We start from the raw sequence: 21330 nt of genomic DNA on the forward strand, positions 1-21330 counted from the left end.
AATTGTTATAATTGTTGTGTTGCAATATTATATATACAGACGGAATAACAGTGTTGTTAGTGTTGTGTGGTCTACATACAGTATATATAGGTGTTAAAGTTATTTGATAGCAGACAGTACAACGTGTCCTCGTTGCTAACAATCTTAGATTTCAAATTTTAGGATTCCATGAACGCTCAACGACAGCGCTGCACACCCGGAACCTTCGTTTCCGATTGTTTTTGACAACCGGCGGGTTTGGATGTTACACCTCAGAACGCTTCCCCTCAAACAAGCGAACTCATTGAAGTGTTTGTGGCTGGAGGTAATTTAGTCTAACAAGTACAATTAATTCAAAGACCATCGCGGAATTGTTGATAAATGTTCTTTTAAATGTTATAATAATGTCCGAGTATCGACGATAGACTTCTGTGAGCGTTTTCTGTTCCGTTTCAGTGATTGTCTGCGTCAGTTAGCTATAGCATGCTGCTAACTTTAGCTAGCTAATCTCCTGGTGTCACGGCAAACTCGGAAGCAATGCATTGCCCTTGCTTTTCTAATTGCATTAACTTTTTTTTTCAATTGTGCAACAGTCTAACATAACCATTCCTCTCTTTTGTAGGTCCTGGGTTAAACGTTTAAAGATGTTTTTGACAAGATCGGAATATGACAGGTGAGTGCAACACAAACTGCTTTGTCATTTATTGAGCGCTTCTCAGTGGGAACGAGAAGGATTAAGAGAGCACAATTATGTTACGAAGTGGTTTGAACATTAAACATTTATTGGTTTTGACTTTCTCAAGGAATTCTGACAGTTCCCTTTGTTTCCATCCTTTGTGGTAACTTAGTTTCTGTTTGTTGCATGTAGTTAGCTAGCAGCTAGCTCGTCACTTCGCAATCAGTTAGCCTGCTTTCACTTTCGGTGTCTTTTAAAAAAACCTACTTTATTTAAACAGGAAAACCTAATTTTAATTAAAATGTTCCACTCAAGATAGTCAGCTAAAATACAGCTTTTAAGCGGTAGCTGTAAACACAACATAATGCTAAACACATTTATTTGTTTATTTGCTGCACAAGTTGTTTTACACTGATGTCAAATTGATACCTATTATTAATAATCTTTCTTTTTCACGTCTATCTTCCAGAGGTGTGAACACATTCTCTCCTGAAGGGAGATTGTTCCAGGTTGAATATGCCATCGAGGCCATAAAAGTGAGTATTGTGCACTGAATCACTTGACTAATAAGTCTTTTGTGTTGTTATTGTGTACTAAATTCCAAAAATAGATGAAATGTTCACCTCGATGCTCACAATCTTTCTTTGGTCTGGCTTTGCCTTCCCAGTTGGGCTCCACAGCCATCGGTATCCAGACATCAGAGGGGGTGTGTCTGGCTGTGGAGAAGAGGATCACCTCTCCGCTCATGGAGCCCAACAGCATTGAAAAGATCGTGGAGATTGACACTCACATCGGTGAGTAGCAGGATGAGCTGATTTTCAGCTGTCGGACACAGATTTACTGAACCTCAAACCTGGGTGCTGACAGGACGAGTGCTTGAGTGTATACAATACTGTCTGTTAACTTGAGAATGACGTCTGCCAGCCTCTGTAATTTTATATAGATTAACCAGTCCGGTTGGGTAAACAATCAGTTGTCCAATTTAACTATTTGTTCTGTACATTAAAAATGCCTGCATGCCACACACTGAGTGAAAAACAGGTGAAAAGTAGAATAAAATTTGAGTGGGCAAAAATGTATGTAATTCTAAAATGAAATATTAGTATTAGCAAGATGCTGCCTCAGTCATATGCCTTACATATGTGTATATATATATACATATTATATATTTTGCATGATAATGTTCACTCTGATAACAGTGAATGACATCACATTTCTCCCAGTCTGACCATGCTGGTTGTTGCTTTACGCTACTGCATGTTTCATTTTCTTTTTCTGCCTCAAAGGTTGCGCCATGAGTGGCTTGATAGCTGATGCCAAGACTCTAATTGACAAAGCGAGAGTGGAAACCCAGGTATGAATGCTGAGCAAATAGTAATACAATGCAGTACCCTAACCGCCTGGTGTTATACCTGTGTATAATCTGTATGTACTTCCTCAGAACCACTGGTTCACGTACAATGAGACGATGACCGTGGAGAGTGTGACTCAGGCGGTGTCCAACCTGGCGCTGCAGTTTGGAGAGGAGGACGCTGATCCTGGTGCCATGGTCAGACACTTGGCTCATCTATTCAAACCTCAAGCCAATGTTCTTTTTTCAAAGACATAATGTTTGATGGTGCTGGAGTAAACTACCATATCCTGTTCTCTGCTTTTTTCCTCTGTGCTGTTATTTCTACAGAGTCGACCGTTCGGCGTAGCACTTCTATTCGGGGGAGTTGATGAAAAAGGACCCCAGCTGTACGTAAAGATTACCATCTGTGCTCCTTACAAACTTTACATTTCAAACAGGGGCATGTTCACCTTCAATTCTGATTTTACTGCTATTTGTTTGTGAATGCAGGTACCACATGGACCCGTCAGGAACCTTTGTGCAGTGTGATGCTCGGGCCATCGGCTCCGCTTCTGAGGGAGCACAGAGCTCTCTGCAAGAAGTCTACCACAAGGTACAGACCACTGCGTATTTACATTTAACAGGAACATCAGCTAAGCAAATGATGATGTCAATAAGCTGCTATCCTGTGTGAGATTTAAGGAAATTAACTGTTTTCAAATGGTATAGTCTAAAATAAAAGAGACTGATGGACTGAAAAGTTGTATCTTTTCTGTTTGTCCCCCTCTACCTGTTTAACTTGCAGTCTATGACATTAAAAGACGCCATCAAGTCGTCTCTCACCATTCTGAAGCAAGTGATGGAGGAGAAGCTAAATGCCACCAACATTGAGGTTCGTTATTTTTTTTCACCCATTTTCTGAATACTTGATTTTAGTCTGGAAAATTTGACCGTGAAACTGTGTACTTGAAACACATCAGTAAAAATGCCCAGTGCAATTATATTTATGTTTGAAAACAACACTAAACAGTGCTCAGTTTGCACATTACTTCCAGAGTTCCTCAGGTTTCATCTAGGTTTTCTTTATCTGTATGTTTCTTCTGTAGCTGGCAACGGTAGAGCCCGGGAAGACCTTCCACATGTATTCCAAAGAGGAGTTGGAGGACGTAATCAAGGATATCTAAAGCAGCAAAGACCTGGGAGTCTTGCTGTGAGCTCTGGGCGGGAGAGGAGAGGACATGGAGGAACACCTGAGCTCAATGTCACAATACAACCACATCTTTTCATCAGATCAGCACATTCTCCTTGCTGCATTCAGATTTTTTTTTGGATTGCATAAGAGGTTTCTATTTTTAATGTGCTAGTTTACTTCTTGTCTCAGTACAACTCTGTGCAGGAGTCTGACCAACGCTCACAACTGAGTGGCAGGAAAACAGTGTGGGGGGGGTAGGGCGGGGGGGTATTTTTTTGTTACGAATCAGTACCGCAATTAAACTGTTGTATTCAGAAAGTGGTCTGACTGTTTTTATTTCTTGTTTGCTAGAAGAATAACAAAAATCAAGTAAAAATATAAACATGAACAATAAAGTAATAAGTATTAGGTGTGCAATAAGTAATACTCACAATCATTAGAATAGGATTATTTAATTATATTTAGATCACTTAACTATTATGTTAAAGTTGATATAATTTTGTCTTGTCCTTTTGTAACTTTCAGGGCTTCATTATCATTAACTGCCAAAATAAGGCAAAATATTTTTTTCATATAAATAATAAACTAATCTTTTTCTTGGAAAAGCATCAGCCAGACTGTTCTACTTTGTCTTTCCTTTCTTGGAATTGAATTTCAAAGAATAAACTCTCCAATAAAACCGTTTTCTGGCCTTTGCGCCGTCTTTAGACCAGGGGGCAGCATAACACCAGAAAACTCGTCACATCGCAGTTGAGGAAGATTCCTGCCATCCAATCAGAGCGCAGGTTGTTCTGGCGCTGGCCAATCGTCTTCCACGGTGGATGGGCCGTTATTGAAGATGCATTAGGTGATTTGGGGGTTGGAGGGGTGTCATGTGGAGCCGACTGCTGGGACGGAAAAGCTCTTCGCAGAGTCCAAAGTTGAGCAGACGTCTTTGTAAACATGATCTCCGTATCTTGCATCTTGGCGCTCGGATTGTTTTCGTCTGCACTGGGCACAAAGTTCCACGAGGGAGAAAACTTCTCAGGTCTGAAGAGGCTGCAGCGGGAGTTAGGCGGTGATGAAGAGCGACGAAGTTTAGAGATGTCGGAGCTCTCGAAACGCAGCGCAGGACTGAATGAACAGACATGCACAGCTCTGCCCGAAGTAGAGTCAACCCTGCACAACAACACCCACTCTGTAAGTGACTTATTCAGGTTTCTGTTAACCCACCACTACAACATCAAACTCCCTGATGTGAAACAGGTCTTTGTGTTCCTGGTTGTTTGCTAACTACAGTTAAAGTTAACTCACTGGCTACCTCCATGTGTCTGTGGTCACTCAGCAGCACATGGAGCTGCTCACAATGTCCACACTGTCAACAACTTCACTGAAACATATGTTCTTGTAGATGACTAAACACGAGCTTTTCCAGCGCAACAAAATGAGTGGTGCTGTAGTTGTGATTTGACAGCTCTGTGGGATGTGAATGAGGGGAGAAATACTGCAGAATAACTGATAATGAAAATATCAATACGTTGTGATGGTACTTTGCAGCTGAAAACTGGGAATAGGGGTGTTGCAATATTTTGGTACAGACAACTGTGATATTTAAATAAAAAGAAGAAGAAATATTGATATAAAGTTATTAATACACATATGACAATACATTGTAAATAATCCAGCGCCTCTTAAATCATTTTATATACACAGTTATGATTACAAATTGTCTCTCCACCTCCCTACACTCGTATTTGGTATTGATTGAATATATTGGAGACGGTGGAAATGGAAAATGTTTTAATTAAAGATTTGCTGAAATAATATATTGTCAAAATATTATTTCCTGACAACCAACTTATTGTTTCTGTCTGTTACACTCTTTTTAAAATGATCTGAATTAATGTAGGTCGTCAGTCCGGGTCAGATCCATTAGTCCTACTGACGATGAATGGTTAAAGGACGATGTCACTACATAAATGATTTTAGTTGTGCTCTTCCAATCTGCCGGCTGATACCTGTATGTTGAGAATTGATTGCACATCCATGTTTTTTTTTTGGCCTTATCTTTCTTCTTCCAGTCATGAACTCACATGTTCTTGAGCACAAGAACAACCCAGATGTCCAGAGGAATGTTCAAGAATAACAGCTTGGTCCAAAAGCCTCAGAGCTCCACAGGACTGTGTGTGTGTGTGTGTGTGTGTGTGTGTGAGTGTGAGTGTGAGTGTGAGTGAGTGAGTGAGAGAGAGAGAGTGTGAGAGAGAGTGAGAGAGTGTGTGAGTGAGTGATGGACAAAGTTACATCATTTATGTGGTTCAGACACCTGGGCTTAGCTTTGGAGCATGAAAATGATTTGCTGTGCCTACTGAGAGCAGACCTCTCCCATCTCCTCTGGGCCTTTCTCTCTAACAAATATTCCCCACGTTTTTTTTTGATGGATTTAATCTGAGTGCCAATATAGGTTTAGGTTTTCTGTTATCAGAGCTGCAGGCCTAGATCAAACAAGGTAGTGTGAGTATTTTTTACTTTGCTGTGTAATTTGCCAGATCAGACAAGTCTAACGTACTCCTACAATTCTTATTATGCTATTTTAGGCCCTGATAGACTACACGGGATGTGATTTGTCAGCCAGTCCAAGCTTTGTCTAATTTTAGTTTTTTGTATGTCTTTGCAAGGTTAATTTAGCGTGCTCTTTCTTTTTTTTTTTCTCTCCTCACTCCGTCCTCGATCCCTTCTGGCCAAGAGAGCGTAGAGAAAAAAACATGTTCTGTTTTTAAGGGTGAGAACGTAACTAAGAAAAGCAGCAGAGTTGATGTTCCACATAGAGAGAGAGAGAGACACTGTGTGTTATGCAAAGTATGGGTTTGTTAATGTACAGGGAGAGACGTCCAATGAGATCAACAAACTGGTAAAAACAGAGAAGCACTTGTAGATTCAGAGGGAGACTTGTTGAGAAAATATTAAGTATGTGTTTAATCTATGTTTGTATTTAATTGCATTCATTTCACACTCTACCAGTGCTAACAGTCGATTAGCGTGAGGAAAATGAATCAGCAAAAAATATTGCAACGTCAAATGTTTATCAAGAAAAATGACAAAAACTTTCCGGTTCCAGCTTCTCAAACGGGAGGATTTGCTGCTTTTCTCCATTCTGCATCAACATACATTGAATCAGTGCTAAACGTCAAATGCGAGGTTCCCAAAAATACCAGGATGTTCTGCTGTGTCCTGTATACAATCCTCTACGCAGCAGATACATGAGCAAGAGGGCTTAAGTTGAAGGTGCAAGGTTATGAAGAACACTTATTGAATCCATGCTGCATGCAACAGTACGTACTTAGAAGCTGAAGTATGTACTAGAAGTAAAAAGAGAAAGTATGTGATCTTTTTAAGGTCTTTGCCATCCCTAGAGCTGCGCTGCTAGCAAGGCTAAAAACAAGCTAAACAATTAAATCAAAACAACTTTCTGTTGATCGACTAATTGATGAAGCAATTCATCATTCAAGTACTAGACTGAAATTGCGATAGACATATTTTCACTTTTTTGAGATAGACATGGACTGAACTGAAATCAAATAGACATTGTTACGCCCTGGCTTTCGTCTCTGCCCGCAAAAGCTTAGCCCAGCATCAGAGGAATGGTGGACACAGCTTCATGTGTTTCGATCAAAGCCAAGAGAGTTTGACCCGCTCTTCTGAAGTTTTATGTGTGTAAACACGGCCGAAGCAGAAAGGTTAAAACCCAGAGCAGAGGGAACAAGGAGCTCATTGTGTTAGACTCTGACCTCTGAGGGAGGACTTCACTGTGCTCCCACCCACCAACAGTGTGTGTTCTGCATTGACATGTGTGTGTGTGTGTGTGTGTGTGTGTGTGTGTGTGTGTGTGTGTGTGTGTGTGTTCACGTACAGCAGCGTGTGTGAAACGCACTTGTGCATCATTGGTGTCCACCTCTGACAGTCGAACGTGAGCCCTTAAATTGAACACGATACAGCATGAGGTCATGTCTGGTTTGTGAGGCCACGTCCAGCCGAGTCAGACATCTCTTGATTCTTTTTTCGCTGACTAATAAGTGTCTTTTCTTCTCTTCACCGTCTCCCTCTGCGCTTCTGTTTTCCCCATCACAGAACGGGACAGAAAGATGATTCAGCTTTACATCCCATGACTTCCTTTTACTCTTCTACCAGTGATATGAAAAAGCGGATTTCACTTGGACACAGCTTTCTCAGACTTTGCTTAAGTCGACCTGCTTTGTAACGCAAATGTTGATTGTTTGGGTTTCATTCAGTCTCAGTGAACTGTAGCCAGGTCAATCGGCATTCGTCCAGTCAGGAGGGGTTTTCAGAGGGACAGATGTGGAAAACAGCTGGTTAGATTTGACACAGGTGTACAAGCAACTGGCAGAAACATTTTCTAAAGATCCTGAGACAATAGAAATTAAAGTGGTGGACCTGCAATGACGTTGGTAGTTACTGTCCTTGTGACCAGGTTTCAGGCCATGTTTCTTAGATGGTCCTTAGACACCCTGAGAGTGACCGGTGAGCATCTTGTGTGGTTGTGCTTTTTCTTTTTTGTAACTCTACACCTGTATGTTTAGCTGGGCGGGCAGAGAAATATTCCTATTGTGCATCCAGACCGAAGTTCTTCTTAAATCTCAAGTGTGACGATGACACTAATGCATATCCACATGCCAAAATAATGCTTTACTTTTTAAGATTTTTTCATTTTATAATCATGCCTACTGCTTCAAAGACAGAAAGGGAGAGGACCAGGAAATGTGGGAGAAGTTGGAAACCTGCCTTGTACTAATGTTCCACAACAGCTGTGAAGCCACAACACTGTGGTTTAAGGGTAGAGTCTGTTGGGAGGACGGGACACGTCATACTTTTCATCCTTTAACTGATCGACAGATCGAATGGGTGACTGCAAGAAAGCTGAAAAGCACTTAGCTGATTGAGAGAAGAAAGAATAGTTGGATGCAGGGAGGCTGTGATGAAATGATTTATGTGGAGGAGAGATGGAAAGTTGTGTTCACACACTTGGGACAGCCGGGGGTCAGCCAGTTTCCACTGGACCTTATTTACAAGGAGTTTCCAGCAGCCAGACCCGGCCGTCTCCTGTGGCTTTATAGAGCTCTATGCAGACTCTTCGGGGCTGGACTCACCTTGTAAACATCTCTGCCCTGCCAGCAAGAGAGAGGAGGGGAGAACCCTACGGTGGCTAAATGCGTCGCTGAAATGACCAAACACTCTGGATGAATACACTGGAATGTTGTTTGCAGTCGGTGCACTTGTTGTAAAATATATGTTATGGTCTAAACTCTTTCTACTCATTAGCTCTGATAATATGTGACAGTGAGGTTTTGTTTTTAGATTTCAGTTCAAATTTAAATCCTGTATAGCTTGGCAAATGTATTAATGTGTAAAAAAAGTAAGTTTTTTGTATTCTGTTGTTCTCAGAATAGAATACTTTCAGTCTACATTTACCGTACACTGTGCGAGTGTGTGTCTTGCTGTGCTTGGGACATTGGTAATTGTTTTGTTCTCTGGCCCAGGCTTTGTCATTTAGGCCGGAAAGTAGGTCACACACGCAGAGTGCATTCAAATGGCCAAGTTACTTTGGATGATAAGAACAATTCACTCTGTCCTCTCGTTCAGCAAGTGACCGAAACACACAAACTCTGTGTTTTTTATATTTCAGACTAAACTCTGGACTCTGTGTGTGTGTGTGTGTGTGTGTGTGTGTCTGTGTGTCTGTGTGCGCGCGTGCGCACGTGCGCGCGTGTGTGTGTGTGTGTTTGTTCCTCCTCGGTTGATTTCCTGACGGAGTGTTATGCAAAAAATATCAAGCGAACGAATATCAAAAATATGTTTTCCTTCCGTTCCAGTTCACTTTCAAAGTGAGGACCATGGGTTCATTGTCACTGGCATGGGTGGGAGATGGATCTGGGGTGAGTTTGTTTACATTGAAAATATATATAATAAAAAGACCCAGAGGTTCTAGAGATGGTTGCGTAATCCCTGCTCTCTTCTCCCAGGTGCTGCTGGTGTTGACGACATTTCAGGTGCCGTTGTTCATGATGCGTTTCGGCCAGTCCAACCTCTACAGGAGGTGAGAAATGCCTGGTGGTTGATAAATGGAGCAGTAAATTATTTGTCATAGCTGTGGTCTGAGGGTCTAACGGCAACTTTGTCACTGTGTCAGTGAAGACTATGGGAAGACGTTCAAAGATGTGACTCACCTGATCAACCACACCTTCATCCAGAGTGAGTTTGGCATCGCCATCAGTCCCGACCACTCTGGCAAGGTGAGCCCAAGTAGTGTTATTCTTAGTTTTTTTTCATGCCCTGAAGTTGCAGTACCTTTCACGTACAGACCCCTGCTTGTACCTTACATAGGGATTTGTGTTTTGTTGTTTGTATATAAATACATACCTTTGCCTCATAATAACACAGAAAATACTTTTCAAGCTAATGTATGATCTTTCCTGACAGCTCCTCTCTGTGTTTGGTCTCAGGTGATGCTCACTGGTGACGTGTCAGAAATCGGGGGGTTTAAACTGTTTCGCTCACAGGACTTTGGAGTGACCTTTGATCCAACTGACCTGCCATTTGAGCCTCTCATTCAGATGCTGTACAACCCCGGAGACTGCAACGTACTGCTGACGCTCAGTATCACGGTAGCAGCTTTTATTCTTCAGACCAAACCAAACCTCAGATCCTAGTTTTGATAAAGTAAACTAAACTGTACCTAGCTACCTCTCTTAATTTAATGCTGGACTTCTGTTTCAAGGCTACTACATTCTTGATTAGGCATACATGAATACCTAAAAGTCTATACACACTTTTTTTTTTACTGACTAAGCCTTTTCCCTCCAGTTGGACCTGTGGCTGTCTGAGGACTTTGGTGCCACCTGGAGGAAGATCCATGACAGTGTTTGCTTGGTCAGATGGTGAGAAATGTCCCTTAAATCATCCGTCAGTTGCATAATTACATTATAAATCCACACAAGACATGTGGGTACTTGGTACTAAATATGTAACAGATGGCATAAAAAATAACCAAGTCAAACTTTAGGGAGTGTAAGAAAATTATTTGGGTGGGGAGGGGGAGCCTCAACCATATGTTTGTTATTAATATTTGGTTTTGTCTGTCCCCTCAACAACACTAATGACACCGTATGTTAATTCTTTATGATGCATTTCTCTTAAGTGTTCTCTTAAAATGCAGCATACAGTTAAGGCGACTGTTGGCCTGTAAAAAAAACATGGTGCAATCTTTATTGAGATAACCCCTAACTACTGCTTCCAAAAACATCATGTTATTCCTATTAGCTAGAAAATAAAGCCCTGATACAGAGACTTGATTGATGTACTCTGAATATGGAAAACTATATATTTATTATTATAGTAAAACGGTAAACAGTAAATCTTGCTAGAAAATAATAAAAAGCCTATATATCCTGTTCTTCCAAAATACAATCAGCCTACCCTCCTGTTGGCAACAGAAAAAATACTCTCCCTCTCCTTGTCCGACCCACCTTCCTTACTAATCGCTTTCATACAGTCCCTTAATAGATTATCATCGTCATCTATTTTTCTGTCATCTGTGAGTGAAAAAGATTAGGTCAAAGCGGGACATTAAACACTGTCAGGGTGTGAAAATATAGCGTTATCCATATTTGTTGCCATACATCCTCCATGTGCATCTTTGTTTTTGCTATAACAAGAGTTTGTTTGTGTTTTCTTTGTCCATTGTTTGTTATTCCAGCTGTTTCGCTCACCACAGTTTGGATCACTCTCCTGACTCTCGTTTCATTTGGGCACCAGAATTCATGTGAGGTTGTGGTTGTTAGCGCTGCATTGTGGGAACATTGTAATAGCTCTGCGTGACCACAGTTGTTATTTAGGCCCCAAACTGAATTGACTGCAGAGAGTGGGAGCTGAGGCTGCTGTCAGACTGAATCATGAGTCAGCAGCAGCATTCTTATTCATCCCACAGTCCTTGAGCCGGCAGGATCTTTGCAGTGTGAAAACCTTCGTCCCCTTTGGCAGCGAACAAAGCCAGAAAGGGCTTGGAGTGCAGCCCGGGGGGTCAATGTGTGCCTTGCTCGCACAGCAATTAAAAGAAACTGTAGAACATTCAACATTCAGGACTGCACAAGGGTGTGCTGATTAAACAGGTTATTTGACAAACACTATGGATGTGCAGTCAGGCATAATGATACACCAGGAAAATCCACTTTAACTGATTCATTGTACAGGTGCAGGGCAAATGAGGCTGGCAGGCTGTTTTTTTATCTAAACAGAAATATATACAAATTGAATACAAAGGAAGCAATTTCTGGTGACTCTTTAACAGACTTGAATTAACACAATGTCCATCGGTTTTATCTTTACAAATAACTAAAAGTACTGACAGTACAGTACAGTTAAACACCGGGGTTATCAGTGGAAGCATGGAGATGTAAAAAAGGGTAAACAAAGAGGACGGGACAGCTTGGCAAATAAATCACAGTTACTCAGAAACATTAAGGATTAAAGATGGAACATAAAAAGACATGAATTCAGAGGCATGCAAGCAGAGATTTTATTACACAGATTTATTCATCAAACATTTAATTTTGTCATTGAAGCTGTTTTGACCAAAACAAATAAATAGATTATTTAAAATGACCTTTCATCTTGTGAGGAAAGAGCCTGGAAGACGTTCAAATCAGGGAGTAAAAAGTTAAAGTAAATACCCACAATTCTACATAATATTGTTTACGTTGTCATGGTATCGTGATATGTCGCAGCAAAGTGCTGTCCCCTTTGTATTTACACCATTTTAAGCCCTTACAGTCTCTCACACTCAACCGTTTACCAGGTGACGTCAGTAAGTCCGTGAGGGTTCAGGGTTTAAGGCCTTTTAGGATTGGGCCCATAACCATAACCTGTGATCTCTACAAATTCCAAAGTGAATGTACATTTGAAATCAGACAACTTTCAAATGAAAAAAACAACAACCTTTCCTTTCTCCAGAATCCTTCCTTCACTGTTTCTTTTTCTCACATACAGGGGTCCAAAAAACAGCATCTACTTTACAACAAACTACAATGGATCATGCAGTAAGTGAAGACTGTAAAGTCACCGATACATTTAAAGTTCTGCAATACTTCTAGTGACTCCACCTTCTCTCTGTTAGGTGATAAAGGAATGCTGGAGTTAAGGAAGACGGCAGACTACGGTCAATGTTTTCAGACCATCGCAACAAGAGTTTACTCCTTTGTGCTGGGAGGTCGCTTTGTTTTTGCCTCAATCATGACTGGCACGGTATGTGTGTGTGTGTGTGTGTGTGTGTGTGTGTGTGTGTGTGTGTGTGTGTGTGTGTGTGTGTGTGTGTGTGTGTGTGTGTGTGTGTGTGTGTGTTGATGTCTGAGCAAGTTCTTTGCCTCTTACTTACTGAATCTGAGAGCAGAATGTTTTTTTTTATCTGTGAATCTGCCTTGCACTGTTTTTCCTGATGCATACAGTATCTCTATATATGCACCTGTTTGTATTTCTTCACACATTCCTGTGTGTATAATGTTTCGTTATCGGCATAAATGGTACCAATACATATTTAGACACCTGGTAATATTTTTGAAAAATGTTTTCCTCCCTCTGTATTTTACAAGACTCAAACAGTCAGTTCACCTAAAAAAACGTATTTTCTCACTTATCACAAGTGATATCCAGACTTTCTTGACCCCTTTTTCACCTAGTGTTACCATGTGATCTGGATAAGGAAAACCACATGCTAATGCAGGGTGGGAATGCACGTAATATACCAGACCACATATGGAGGTGGTTTGGCTCATAGTGTGATAAGATCTCATCCAGCTATGAATTTAATCCGTACAGAGTGACCACATTCTGAAGCAAAATATCTGCCTAATATCACCTAACTTCACCTCTTTCTGCAAGCTGAAGATGCAACGTTGAAGCTCCATTTGGTTGCTGAAGCTAGTGACTGGTTAACAAATGACTGACCCCTGTGGGACGAGCTGTGTTTACCACCAGACCCACCTAACTCATTTGCATATTGCGAACTGATTACAATGCAAGTATGAAATTGAGACGATGAAATCTCTATTCATACCAGATGCATCATATGCCATCATCCAGATATTTTAACCAGATACAGATCACATGTTAACATCATGTGTAAATAGGAAACAATTTTTTATTAGCTCAGCATTTGTGCATTTTAAACTCCTGAAATTCATTTAGTTTGTTCTTTTGTCTTGATTTGGGTGCACTGGCACTTTAACAAGGCTTAACATTCAGTATTGCTATCTGAATTATGAAGCTGTAAAGGAGCAGCTCTCACAACATTTTTGTGTTTGTGTGTGTGTGTTAGGGTACAGAGCGTATGATCCACGTGTCAGTAGACGGAGGTGAGGTGTGGAACATGGCTCAGCTCCCTACAGTCAACCACGAGCAGTTCTACTCTATCCTGGCAGCCAATCAGGACATGATATTCATGCACGTGGACAACCCTGGAGGTCAGAACCCGAGAGGATGCTCATAGTGATGATTGATGTGGATGATGATGATGCTAACAATAACAATAATGTAGATAATGCAAAAATAACCTTCATGCAAACAGTCTCATTTGGTGTCCTTGGAGAAAGTTTCTCTGTGGGGATCAGTAAGCAGAAGTCTCACACAGTGTATAATCCAAACGTGTGTGTGTGTGTGTGTGTGTGTGTGTGTGTGTGTGTGTGTGTGTGTGTGTGTGTGTGTGTGTGTGTGTGTGCGTGCGCGTGTGCGTGCGTGTGCGCTGTGTTGACCAGACTCCGGTGTTGGTACCATCTATGTGTCTGATGACAGAGGAGCCGTGTTCTCCAAGTCTCTGGAGCGCCATCTTTACACGACCACAGGGAGTGACACTGACTTCACTGCCATTACGTCACTCAGGGGCGTCTACATGACCAGCGTTCTCACAGAAGGTGGGTCAATACACTAACTAATATATGTACTTACACATTTAAGAGGAATCTTCTGGCTATTCTTTGTGAACATTTTGAAATATGATATCATCTTTTCAGTTAATTACAAAAGAAATTGCATATAAACTGCGTTTCATCCTAAAGTCACACTAAATGTGATGTTAAAATGGTTGTATATACTGTGTGTTAAGCGAAGCATAAAAGAGCAGTACTATTTCTTAATTTATTTGGTTTTCAATCAGTGTCAATATGAATCAAATTTATCACACTGAATATCTCATCACACGTATGTTTTATGAACTTTATTATTGATACATGGTAATGAGTTGCAAAGAGGGAGCTGATTGAGAAACTATTCCTTCTTGGTTCATTAATGTACACTACATGTGGGGAAACTCCAGCATCCAAGCATGAGTGAGCTGCTACTGTGGTGGAAAATATTCCTATACCCGCTTTACGTGAGTCTTTTAATGCTGAAATACATAATACCAAAAACCAGGTTGTCTTTTAAGTATTTATTCTCTGCGCATCACAACAGAATGCGTACAGTCTCAGTGAGGAAGTGAACACACTTTCTTTATACAGAATGAGCAACGGTGTTACAGACATTTTGGTCTCAGACTGATAGGAACAACATTCAAAAACAAACGGCCAGCAACCAAAACAAGTGGCCCAAAGGCCTTGGCATGGAACATTCTCATACAACACAGTTAGTTATCAGGCAAGGGAGAATCCTTCTATTGCACAACAGAGACACGGTGAAGTTCAACAAAGTTCAGAGCAAAATGACTTATGCATGAATACAATATACTGAGTAGAAATATATATGTGTGTGTGTGTGTGTGTGTGTGTGTGTGTGTGTGTGTGTGTGTGTGTGTGTGTGTGTGTATATATATATATATATATATATATATATATATATATACACACGTATTTGGCTTTTTAGATTTTTAACCTATCTCAAGAAACTTTTAGACAGCAGTCTTGAAACTTTGGAAATGTTTGGAAAAAATGTTAAAGAGTAGTGAAAAGTTTGTATTTTGTTGTCTGCGGTCTATAAATGCAAAATTACTGATATGGATACTGATAGTATTTAAAGTGAATGTTATTGATTGCAGATGGTGCAATGGAGACAGTAATCACCTTTGACCAAGGAGCAAAATGGCAGACGCTGCGCAGACCACAGAACAGCCACTGTGACACCGAGACCTCTACCAACAGGCCTAACAGAGTGAGACGCACATAGAGTTATACACAGTATATTTGAATATTTACATTGTTATGTATATGCAGTAAGCGTGTTGACCTGGCACCAACATTACCCTAATTACTGTATCTTTACAGTGTAGACTTCACATCCACGCCTCCTACAGCACCACCATGAAGATGAACGTCCCTATGCTGCCTCTCTCACAGCCCAGTGCTGTGGGCCTCATTCTGGCTCATGGTAAAAAAAAACCAACACAAAGATGTCTTCACCCTGAATCCTTTCACTGCATGGTTAAATGTCCTCTGTTTCTTCAGGCAGCGTCGGAGATGCAGAGTCAGCTCTCTCTCCTGACGTGTACGTGTCTGACGACGGGGGCTACTCGTGGCAGTTGGCTCTCAGGGGCCCCCACCATTACGCTATACTGGACTCTGGAGGGCTGCTGGTGGCTGTGGAGCACACCAACTCACCTGTCAACCAGATCAAGTGAATATAACTAAGTATAGTAGATGACATGGTTATTGTAGGATTGCTTTTATTTGTATGTATCATTTGTTAGTTTTACTGTTCACTTTTCCTTTCCCTTTCTTTTCCCTCCCACATCGTCAGGTTTTCAACAGACGAGGGGCAGTGCTGGCATACGTATAACTTCACCAGCGACCCACTTCACTTCAGCGGTATGGACAGCGAGCCCGGCTCTCGCTCCATGAATGTTAGCCTGTGGGGCTACAGGAACGACTTCAGTAAATGGGTGGTGATCACCATAGACGTCAGGAAGCTCCTCACCAGAGACTGTGAGTGTGTCAGAGAATGTGGGTGTAACAGACGGTGTTTCGCCTTTTGACTTAATATATGTTTGTATGTATGTGCAGGTACTGAAGGGGATTATGTCCAGTGGCTGGCTCACTCTACAGACCCCAGTGGATCTAATGATGGCTGTGTGCTGGGCTATAAAGAGACCTTCTTACGCCTGAGGAAAGACTCTGTCTGCTGGAACGGGAGGGAATATGCCGTCACTAATAAACTGTCCCCCTGTACATGTACAATGGACGACTATCACTGGTATGTTTTTGTGAAATACAAAAATATATATAATATATATATATATAGTTTATTTTCATCATGCATTTAGTGCAACCATGCGACTATATAGAGAACAGATTTACACAGTTTGTCTCTGTACATTTTTAAGAATGCCAGATGAGCTTCTGTTTTGTCTTCTAGTGACTTTGGATATCACCGGCCAGAGAACAGCTCAGAGTGCATGGAGCAAGAGGAGATGAAGGGTCATCCTCTGGAGTTCTGCTTAAATGGGACCACCGAACAGCTTCAGACCAGCGGGTGAGGACGCCTGTTTTTATCTTTGCTCTGTCCTCGGCTTTACTTTTAAGAAACTCAAACTTATACAAAATATAGAAAATGTATACAGAAGTATGTTAATGTTTGTTTCAAGTGTTACCACTGTATGGTTAAAGGTTATGGGTTTTATGAACAGCACACAAGCCAACAGTAATTCAGGCACTGTAAGAAATAGTTGCCTTACCAGCTCACTTCCAGAAGCCTATTACAGATTATTAATTTAAGACTAAGTGCCGAATGTTGTAGGACTTCTGCGTGAACCCATTGTTCTGTGAGGATGTAGTTCAAGATTAACAAAAGAAATACAAAGCACACAACACAGCCCAATTAAAGGCTTCCTTAGTTTAGTCACTTATATTGTAAAAGATAAAGATCAAAGGCCAATTATGAAAACTTGAGCTGTATTCGTAGAACATGTTAGTATGTTTCCATTTCTGCTTCTACATCTCCCTCCATTAGTATTATGAATCTTATCTTGAGTTTAGCAGCTGTTTTGTCTTGCCCTGTGTCCTTTTCAGAGAGTTTTGTTTTTCCTTACACGTCTCTCTGTCTCTTCTAACATGCAAGCTACCGGAAGATTCCAGGAGACCAGTGTGAAGGAGGTTTTCAGCCAGACAGGAAGGAGACAGACCTGAGGAGGATGTGCACCAGCAACGCCCTTTATCCAAATTCTCTGGTAAGTTCTGCTCAGTCTGAGAATGAGACTATGCTGGTTAACTGCATATTGAAAAAAACAAGTGGATGGAAACACATTTATTGTTAGAGCTTTAGTAATCTTAAACACAGATCAAACTCAAATGACCTGAGTATATCAGTTTTTAGGTTTTTTTCTTACAACCTGGCATCCTCAGGCTCCTGAACAATTCCTGTTGTGCAAACAGTAGCACCCAGTTATTCACAAAAAGATGATAAATTGCCAGTGAAGCATATTTTACACTGAGGTCAGGCAGTGGCTGTCCACCTTCCATTGGTGCACATAAGTTTGTGTGAACAGCTGCAATGTTACAGGTCCTGATACACTATGTCAGATTTCAGCAGGGTAGTCTCAGTTACTCTGTGCTTTACCAAGTCAACTGTGAGCACATTTACAGCTGAGAGGCATAAAGTCTTTTGTCAGATGTGTTTTCAAGCTTGTTCCTGCACTGGGATTTCTTCACATTTTCAGCCATTACTGTTTTTTGTAACTCTACCAGACTGAAAACAGTTCACCGAACACCGCTGTCATAGTGATGGTTGTCATAACGATGCTTCTGACCAGTGCTGTTGCAGGCGTTTGGCTGGTTAAGAAATATGTCTGTGGAGGACGGTCAGTATGCGTTTCATTTTTCCACACGCACTTTATGCACACAAATAAACGCTGTAAATACCGTATTTCATCTCTGTTTGTGTCTAATATGCACTGATGTCGTCATCAGGTTCCTCGTACACAGATACTCTGTCATGAGGGAACATGCTGAGGCTGATAAAATAGAGGGAGTTGATGATATTGATGCCCATTACATGGAGACAGGAAAAGCACAGTACAATGAAGACTCGGATCAGGTATCTCATTCTTTTTAAAAGGCACTATTTTTAGGTAAACTTTGTCATTATCTTTTACTAATCTGTGTTGTTGTGTCTCTCCACAGGACCTCTTAGAATAAGGTTGACATTTGTCCTCTCAAAGGCTCTAAATTTATCGCAGTCTTTCATGATGCTTGGGGACTCCTGTTGCTCCCACATGCCGATTAACATCTGCTTCTCACTTCTTGCTATCCCCTGGTGGCTGGAGGACTCAACAGCAACTCACACTGCTTCCTTGTACCAGTTGAGACTCCCACAAAAAGGCGAACCGGTGGTTTGGGGAGGGGGACAAACCCAGCACGGAACAGAAGAAAGCCTCTGGGGTCCCTGGAGAGCTTTTGTTGTTTCTGTCACAAAGAGTCCTGTAAAGACCACTGAGTCTGAATACGTGTGCTGTATGTTTCCTCTCATGCTGACCTGAGAAGATATGGCCTTTCATATTGTGATGAACTGCAGAAGCACAATAGAGAGGCTAGATATATAGACGCTTACAGAAAGTTTTATATAATAATAATAAGAGTTGGGAAACATCCAAGAAACAGAACAGAAAATATTAATCAGTATTTTAAATCAGATATTATCTCTGCTGTCAGTTAAGTAGTTTTTGTACTCAGTTAATTCAAAACTAGCCAGATACAGTCCTGTTGTGCATGGCGGCCATTTCAACATTTATTTTGTCAGCTTCACCGGTGACTAAAATTTGGCACTAACATTTTTTTAAAGACGAGGCTACTCACTCTTAGCCTGTTAGTCACAAGATATTTAGAAGTGATCACTTTTCATTTTCACAGCGGCTACTAAGAGCAGCAGTGCCTCATTTTATGTTAATGGTCACTATTTCCGACTAGCTGTGTTTTTGTTCTTACCGTACACACTATATACTTTTTTCGCGGTTGAAATTTACCAGAATTTTTATCAAATGATGAACTTCAGATATGAACCTTTCAGTACACTATTATAGCTTTTTGTTATATAACAGAAATTACTTTTTAATAGAAACTGTTCTTTTGTATTTCATGCCACTTTTGAAAGTAGGTAAAATATAATCATGACTAATATTTTATTAGTCAAATGTTGTTATTCGTACATATGTCATCATTTTTATTTATTATTAATTGGTTTAAATTTGTAGATCAGCAAACTAAAATGTAATTGTAATCAGAACATAGAAATTAGTGCAAGTACTTACTAGATAGTAAATCCAAATTAGTGACTCCTAGTCCTTACTTTAGAAGAACTTGTAACTATATCAGCTGCAAGATGAACTATGTTGACTACGAATAAAAGAAGTCCATTTTTAGTACCTATTGAGACTTTTGGAGTAAATGTTAAAAGGACCTGCTATTGTTGTGAAGACAAAACAACAAACACTTTTATACAGTGCAGCTTTATACAGTGCAGCTTTATACAAGCAGTATCTTCTCCCCTGTATGTGTGGTGAAAATGAAAGACTTGAATTATTGCCAAAGCACTTTTATTAGTTTTTTTTTTTTATTGTAGAGGTGAAATCTAACCTTAGCCCAGCATTATATGAAGTATGGTAATGTCACACAAACCCTTTACTTGAACTTTATGATTTTTATTTTTTAGCTTAACAAGGTGCACCAATATATTGCTGTTCTTGTTTTTATTTTTATTTTTTATTTGGCTGATATTTTCCCGATATCAATCGATACCAATATGCATTTGTCTAACAATCTCAATGCAGGTTCAGGCGTAATCATCAAGATAATCAAGTGTTTTCAGAGACCATGCTGACCTGTTCCTGTTACTAATATGACAGCAGAAAAACAGTCGGCTGTATTATTAGCAGTATGAACATTTTCAGGATTATACTGAAACTGCTTTTTTAAAGGTACTATTAGTCTTTTATATATTGGTGCATCCCAATATAATAATCCCACAGATGTTACAAAACATCCACAATAAGAGAACTAATTCATCAGATTAACGTGTCTGGTGGCCATAACGAGCATTAACTTTATTAAGTTAATTGAGTTACATATTTTTGACACGAGACTCTTCACTGTTTTATATGAACTGTTGAGATGTTGGCTCGCTACCATTTCTATTATCTGCAGTGTAAGAACTGTAACTTTTGACACGTGCAGGTCTTATGGCCAATGCTTGTATTTGCCAGCAGAGTGAGTAATATCCCAGCGAATAAGCTATTGTAATAAGCTGGCCTGATATAGAGGTATATTTTCAAGGACTGTTGGCTGGACTTTGTCAGATATCAAAGCAAATTAATATGCTTGATGCTTCTTTATTACACAAATGTCAGTAAGAACAAACCCAGCTACATACTGGATTTAACGATTTATTTTTGCACTGTATCTACAGATCTGTGAAAAGTTGCATTTGTGCTTCCTTGTACATCAAATGTTTGTAAAGTGTTCAGGCCATGAGTTGTGATCTTCATTCCATTTTGTTTTCTTGTTCTTGACTTTGCTAGAATATCAGAGATGAGTGTCTCTGAATTAAACTATTCTGTAGCACACATTTTTTATAACAATGTTTGCATTTATTGAATGAAATAACACAATCTCTGAGAAGATGTAGCTTAATTGTCTTTTCTGCTCAATATACTGCTGGTGTTATTGTAACCTTGAAGGTGGAGGAGGAAACTCCTTCCTACAGTCACAACACTATGAAGCTACACCGAGGTAATAAACAATGATAAAACAATCATGAATTAAGAATGGGCAATTTTTTAATATTTGCATTAGTTGCTAACTGAAGATATATTGAGTTATTGCTAACTCAACTTAATAGTGTTAACAAATAATTAAGATTAAGTTTTGGTGCCACTTAAAATAAGGCACTGTTTATAAAGGGTTTATATAAGTTGTAACTACTAGTTTTGTTTATAGTTCATAATCATTTACTATGTTTTATAGGTTTTCATTTATTTGACCATATGACCACCGATATCTATTTAACAACTTATTTAGCTTTTATAAATGGAGTAAAAATATATATAACTGCATTATTACCAAATATAAATAAACACTAGCTAGATTTTTCACAAACTGGTAGCCAAAATATGTTTCTCATTATTGACTTATA

General features: G+C 40.1%; 2 protein-coding genes across 3 annotated transcripts; both read left to right on the top strand.

Moving 5' to 3' along the window:
* Nucleotides 1-228: 228 nt before the first annotated feature.
* On the top strand, nt 229-3862 carry psma5 (proteasome 20S subunit alpha 5). The gene is made up of 10 exons (XM_068720532.1): nt 229-304; nt 602-652; nt 1125-1191; nt 1323-1449; nt 1942-2009; nt 2097-2204; nt 2337-2395; nt 2499-2601; nt 2794-2880; nt 3095-3862. Exons 2-10 carry the CDS (start codon nt 624-626, stop codon nt 3170-3172), a joined length of 726 nt encoding a protein of 241 aa, XP_068576633.1. The 5' UTR covers nt 229-304; nt 602-623; the 3' UTR covers nt 3173-3862.
* A 193-nt stretch (nt 3863-4055) lies between these two features.
* LOC137879558 (sortilin-like) lies at nt 4056-20949 on the top strand. Of its 2 annotated transcripts, XM_068720362.1 has the most exons (20): nt 4056-4359; nt 9045-9107; nt 9195-9268; nt 9362-9464; nt 9675-9836; nt 10036-10109; nt 12217-12266; nt 12344-12471; nt 13541-13685; nt 13977-14132; nt 15251-15363; nt 15477-15579; nt 15657-15825; nt 15949-16133; nt 16212-16401; nt 16564-16680; nt 17266-17374; nt 17892-18004; nt 18114-18240; nt 18327-20949. In XM_068720362.1, the coding sequence occupies exons 1-20, from the start codon at nt 4123-4125 to the stop codon at nt 18339-18341; spliced, it is 2433 nt and encodes an 810-aa protein (XP_068576463.1). In that variant the 5' UTR covers nt 4056-4122; the 3' UTR covers nt 18342-20949. The 2 variants fall into 2 exon arrangements, with proteins under 2 accessions (XP_068576463.1, XP_068576464.1); XM_068720363.1 differs by lacking the exons at nt 4056-4359; nt 9045-9107 and having other exon boundaries at nt 9367-9464.
* Nucleotides 20950-21330: the final 381 nt, after the last annotated feature.

Source organism: Cebidichthys violaceus, unplaced genomic scaffold (genome assembly GCF_023349555.1).
Source record: "Cebidichthys violaceus isolate CVI_PGR_0920_01 unplaced genomic scaffold, fCebVio1.0.p SCAF_25, whole genome shotgun sequence".
In the NCBI taxonomy this organism is placed as follows: Eukaryota; Metazoa; Chordata; class Actinopteri; order Perciformes; family Stichaeidae; genus Cebidichthys; species Cebidichthys violaceus.

Excerpts from the sequence above, each read along its gene's own strand:
- psma5 (XM_068720532.1), top strand. The coding sequence starts at position 624 with ATGTTTTTGACAAGATCGGAATATGACAG. Across the intron at positions 1,450-1,941 it reads GGAGATTGACACTCACATCG|GTTGCGCCATGAGTGGCTTG; the intron begins GTGAGTAGCAGG and ends TCTGCCTCAAAG. Across the intron at positions 2,010-2,096 it reads AAGCGAGAGTGGAAACCCAG|AACCACTGGTTCACGTACAA; the intron begins GTATGAATGCTG and ends GTACTTCCTCAG.
- LOC137879558 (XM_068720362.1), top strand. The coding sequence starts at position 4,123 with ATGATCTCCGTATCTTGCATCTTGGCGCTCGGATTGTTTTCGTCTGCA. Across the intron at positions 9,837-10,035 it reads TGCTGACGCTCAGTATCACG|TTGGACCTGTGGCTGTCTGA; the intron begins GTAGCAGCTTTT and ends TTTTCCCTCCAG. Across the intron at positions 12,472-13,540 it reads CCTCAATCATGACTGGCACG|GGTACAGAGCGTATGATCCA; the intron begins GTATGTGTGTGT and ends TGTGTGTGTTAG.